At 42.2% G+C, this 5,929-nt stretch overlaps 1 protein-coding gene across 1 annotated transcript; it reads left to right on the plus strand.

Moving 5' to 3' along the window:
* The first annotated feature begins 202 nt into the window (after positions 1 to 202).
* On the plus strand, positions 203 to 4,245 carry TUSC1 (tumor suppressor candidate 1). The gene has a single exon (XM_003407645.4). It carries the CDS (start codon positions 203 to 205, stop codon positions 818 to 820), a length of 618 nt encoding a protein of 205 aa, XP_003407693.1. The 3' UTR covers positions 821 to 4,245.
* The last annotated feature ends 1,684 nt before the right edge of the window (positions 4,246 to 5,929 follow it).

A 5,929-nucleotide genomic window follows, 5' to 3' on the forward strand; every position in this document is an offset into this window, starting at 1 on the left:
GGCCCGGACCCGCAGCTCCGCTGCAGGAGACAAGACACGCCTCAGCCCGGGCAAATTCCCGGCCTCCTCTGGCCCTTGGCCAGTAGCCGCCGCCCGCCACCTCCCTTCCTCCTGCGCTGTCAACAGCCCCGGCTGCCCCGCCGGGCCAGGAACTCGCCCGCGCCTCGGCCACTGCGCTGGCGGAGCGGTCGGGACAGCACCGATGTGGCGCATGCGTGGTAGCGCCACCAGGCGCGGGAGCTGCGGCGGCGGCCTCGGCAGCGGGGACAGCAACGGACAAGGCCGCCCTGGCCGGGCTCGCGGGGGCGGCGGGGTGGGTTGGCGAGGCCGTGCAGGCGGCGCCCGACAGCTGCTGGAGGAGCGGTTCGCGGACCTGGCAGCGAGCCACCTGGAGGCCATCCGCGCGCGGGACGAGCGGGACCGGCAAAACGCCCGGCTGCGCGAAGAGAACGCTCGGCTGCGGCTCGAGAACCGGCGGCTGAAGCGAGAAAACCGCAGCCTCTTCCGTCAGGCCTTGCAGTTCCCCGGAGAGGGCGGCGACGGGACGCCAGCGGAGGCGACGGAAGCGACCATGGCCCTTGAGACAACCGGCGCGAACAGGAAGGCAAGGGGCAACGGCCCTGAGGAGGAGCCAGACAGCCCCAGGGCCCTGAGGGCCCGACTGGAGAAACTGGAGGTCATGTATCGCCGGGCCTTGCTACAGCTGCACCTCGAACAACGGGGACCCCGCCCGCGGGAGGAAGAAGAGGAGCGGCCACTTCGGGGACCCGAGTCAGACCTCCGAGCCCCGGACCTGGAGTCCCCCAAGCCCAGGGTGTAGCCCGAGGCCCTGCCAGGAAGGGGCGGACCTCAAACGAGCCCCGCCTCCTCCGTGTGCCCGCTTTCCCAATCCCTCCATACCCCACAGCGCACGCTCCGGGCTGCGCCCGGCCCGCGGAACCTTTGGACCGCTCTCCTCTTTCATCTCCCGCCCCCGCCCCGGACACTTCCGGGAGGCGCTATGCATTGGGCCCCGCAGAGGCTGAGAAAGATGCGCCGGCCTTTGCAATCACACTTACGCAGAACACCTGCCTGCTGCTCCTGCTGGTTTCCAGGGAGAGGCCTAGCAGCGGAGGGGCAGGTTTTAAACAGCACGAACTGGGTGCCAGCCAGTACCTCCTAATGCCTGCACTTTCCCGGGTGTTGTGAGGACCTGTTGAAATTATCCTGTTTCGGTTCTTTGAGGGATGAAGAATTTGAGTTAATTCAGTGTGTTCATTCTTAAGTCCCCTAAGGCCCTCAGTCGTTATCTCTTAAGTGGCCAACATTTTGTGTTTGTTTTTATAAGTCAGTATTACTTAGGTGTCTATAAAGCACCACCTTTTATAAAGAAGGTAATATTTATCACTGAAGAACTCATGTCTGCTGGCTCCAGAGCTTATACACCTAATATATGCTCGTTTGTTTACCCCTAGAGAATTTTTTAAGTATCTGCTTATAGGTGATCCTTTGAGTTCATATATAAATGCGGCCCATTAAAAATAAAAGCTTCCCACAACTATTATTTGAAGTGTGTTAAATTTTTATATACACTTCTTTAAGAGATATTTAATATCTGGAATTGGTAATCCTTTTTAAGCTAACATTTTCGTTTTGCTTTATTTGACAATGATCTTTTTAAAGATTAAAGATTAAACGTTGTCTCATTTTTATTACATTTTAGGGACCATAGAGTTTAGTCAGTGCAAAGCTCATTTGTCTTACCAACTGTTTAAGAGCTTTTTAGAAATTATACATTACTTGTGTATCAAAAATCTCAAAACAAAATGATTTGACAATCTCAATTGCCCTTTCAGTGGCAGAAAAGAAAATGTGTCCTAAAATCACTTTATCACAATTTGTCAATTAGTAGCACTTTTGCCTCCTAAGCAGTGAAGAAGATACCATTGTGCCTGATAAAAGTCACGGATTCAAGAGAGTGTTTAAGTGATGGTAATCAGTTGAGGGGGTGGGGAGGGAATCATATGTAGAGTTTGTGGTTAGGGGAATGAAAGGTACTATTTGTGGCATATTCATAAGTTTCAATATGCAGCATACATTACAAAACAAAGTGCCAGGGAAAACAGTTTCGTGATATAGTTTTGAAGACACTGCACGTTTTGCTTGAAAGTAGTTGATTTTGGGAATATTAAAATTATCCCTATGGACAAAAAATGAGAACTTGATAAGAATGGATAGGTATATTAAAATTATTTCTATCCTCCATTTTCTAACAGCAAAAGAAATTCAGGATTTTTAGGAGGCAGAAAAGTAATCTGTTAATAATGCCAAATTTGGAATTGAAGAATTGAAAAAAAATATATTGGCTCTACTACTTACCTGTAATTTTGGGTTTAAATTAGTTTTCTAGTCAGTAAAACAAACACAACACCTACTCAAAATGTTATGAGAATTAATTGAGATGATGTATGCAACACACTGCTTCAAAGTAAGTGTTCTTTCTGGCAATGAAAATTACTGTCCAAAGCGTGTAAGTTATAAATTCACTTTTCATTTAAACTTTCCCATGGTTTCTATACTTTGTTCCTATGTAACTCTGTGAGTGTTAGCAGAGATACATACCTTTTGGATGAGTTGAGATTTTTCATTCTTTGTAAGTATATAAAACCTCCTGTTGCCATTGAGTTGATTCTGACTTATAGCAGCCCTATAGGACCTAGTAGAACTGCTCCATAGAGTTTCCAAGGAGCACCTGGTGGATCTGAACTGCTGACCTTGTGGTTAGCAGCCTTAGCTCTTAGCCACTATACCACCAGGGTTTCCTATAAATATATAGAGGAGATAAAGTCCTACGTAATAGGGGACCAGTGCAACATAATATTCAAAAATATTTGCCAACTGTGGCAATATTAAATATATTGAAAAGCAAGCAAAATATTTACGTAGTTCTTAAGCACTTTTTGACATTTACAATGTATGAATTTTTTTTTTCTATACTGTTTCTAATTTTGGAGGACAGTTTTTCAGTGGGGCTTATCAATTTAGTAAATATTCTGTGGGTACTGAAAAACAACAATTATTCTCTTTTTCTAGAATAGAGTTCAATATGTACATTTGGATACTAATTATTGCCCTTATATTTTCTGTATGTGCCTGAGTGGGTTTATATTTTAGCTTGGCACGAGCCAACCAAAGGGAAATATTTATATTCCTTGGTTGGGAGAGAGGTTCTCCATCTATGCTGTTGGACACAAAAAACTAGCAGATAATCTCTCTGGCAGCTATCATGTGATCTTAAGTACAAGATTTAAGACAAAATTGAAACTGAAGATGGCAGTGCAGAGTAGAAGAAAACTTGTTTCTTGATGACATCATTGAGGCTCCGTTTTGTCACGCCTGGAGTCTGTCCTACCTCTGGAATTCCATGTAAATTGAAAAGTACATTTCCTTATTGTTTATGCCTGTTTGAGTTAGGGAATTTTGCTAATAGAAGACAAAATGGAGTACTAGACAACAATGAGAAATGAGTATTACAGTGACACTGTAAAAATGGTATGGGGCAGCGTCTGACCTCCAGCCCTACAAGGGGGAAGGAGAACCAAGATCGACAGTGCAAGGCTGACTTCCATGAAGTGGAGGCCAGACAAGCCTCCTGTCTCTGCTATCTTTACTAAATCTGACACCAACTGTCTCTCGCCCAGCACTCTCTACTTCTCTGCTGGGTTCAGTAATTCATTGCAGTGGACACACAACGCATAGACCATACTTACGATTATGGGGTTTATTAGGGAAATAACAGAATTCAGGCCCAGGAACACTTGGTACGGTTCTTCCATCAGGACAGCCTCTACCCAACAATGCATGTAGGTATACCTCTCCCTGGCTCTAGGGCTCTCACCAAAGGCACTCAACTTTCTCTCTTTGCGGGCCAGGAAGCTCACCGTGCCATCTCCTGCTGCTGAGTCTCTGCCACCGCTTCTCACCATCTTCAGGGTTAAAACAGCCTGCCCTCTCTCGGTCTCCTGCTTCCAGGAGCTTCTCAGTGCAAGGATCCCAGGTCCAAAGGATGCACTCTCTTGCTCCTGGCTGTTCTTCCTTAATGGTGGTAAGATTCTCCTCTGTGCTCTGGAATTGTCTCTCTTTTAAGGCAAAACTGAGCAATCCCTTTGGCGGGCCACAGTTACCCTATCACACAATCCCGCCCAATCACCTGGGTGGGAGTTACAAGGCCATGTCTAGAGAGGCCACACAAATGTAATCAAATCACACCACAGACACACCAAACTAAAGGTGAATCTCATAAAAATAATGTTGAATGTAAACAGAAAAGAATATGTACTGTATGATTTCATTTATATAAAATAAAAAAAACAGGCAAAAATAGCCTAAAAGGACAGATACCCTTTGGTAGGCAGAGGTAATGACAACAGGAAGTACATGAGGGACTTCTAGAAATAGTCTAGAATCTACAGAAAAAGTAAAATGTTCTGAGACCTGTCTTCTTAGAAAACTTTAGTAGTCATACAACGTGGTTTTGAAGAAGGCTAGATGAAAAGACCAATGGAATAGAATAGAGTACCAGAACTAGAGCCACATACATATGGAAACTTGATTTGTAACAGAGTTAGTTTTGCAGTTTAGTGGAGAAAAGATGGAATTTTCAATAAAAGTGCTGTAAAAAATAGGTTATCCATGTGGGAAAAGTATTTTTTCCTTTTACTTCATATCTTAAAAATATTTTACTGGTGGATTAAAGGCTTATGTTTGAAAGATGATATTTCATAAAATTATAGAAAGTAATATTGAAGCATATCTTTATGACCTGTGGTAATAAAGCATTTTTTAAACAATAGATAAAACACAAAACAGAAAGTGATATTAATTTGACTAATTAATATAAGAGACGCTTTCCTCAAAAGCCAGCACAAATAGAATGGATTAGCAACTGGAAGAAGATAATTGAAAAATATAGACAAAAAGCTCATAACTAGATGTATTGAGAATTCTTTTAAATTAAGGAAAAAAAATAGAAATCATTCCAGTACAGGAAAAAGGAAAAAAGATTAATAAATCCTTTACATTAAAAAAATCCTGAACAGTCTGTAGAAGTAAGAAAAGACTCTCAAATTAATAGTAATATAAAACTATCATTAGGTACCCCATCTCTTGTATTCTATAACTCAACCAGTCAGCATTTGCTTAATGGCTAAAACAAAAATTCTAGAAATCATTCTGAATAGCGCCTTCTCCAAATGGTTGTTATCTCTAAATTATAATCAAATCCCATAAAATTTGCCTCAAAAATGTGTTCACGGTTTTTTTTGTTTCACTTCGTATACGTTGTGGGCCTAGTGTATCTAATCATCTTTGGGTTGGATTTTTTCCTGTGAAGTGAGCACTGAGAAACTAAATGGTATATACTATAGACCAGTAATGCCCCAAGCAGGGTATGAATGAACTGTTTAATAACTCTAGGGGCGTGCAGATATGCTGGGGAGCAAGTAGAAAATTCCAGCTCTTCTATTTATGTATATTTTTATGTCATTCTTTTGAAATTTATTCTTGCATGTGTGTCTTGTCTATTGGTCTATTTTAAAATTCTCCAAGTAAATGATATATGTATTTTGATATATATTTAATTTTTTTTACACATTCTTGTACCATTTTAAGATACTGCACTGAGAGAAAACTCAGTTGTTGAGGTTGTCATTTGTTAGTTTTAGGACCTTAAGAATAGTACTTAATCTAATACTTGCTTTTTTTTTTTCATGTAAAAAATTGGATAATAAAAAGGACCCAAAAATGTACCAACCAAAGTTTGTTGTGCAACTTAAATTAGATATAGCTGAACTTGCATTTTATGATTGTAAGGTACAATTTCAAGGTAAGAAAAATTATTTCTGAAGGACAAACTTATAGAAATGCATTATTCAAAGAACAAAGGACAACT

This window comes from Loxodonta africana, chromosome 9 (genome assembly GCF_030014295.1).
Source record: "Loxodonta africana isolate mLoxAfr1 chromosome 9, mLoxAfr1.hap2, whole genome shotgun sequence".
In the NCBI taxonomy this organism is placed as follows: Eukaryota; Metazoa; Chordata; class Mammalia; order Proboscidea; family Elephantidae; genus Loxodonta; species Loxodonta africana.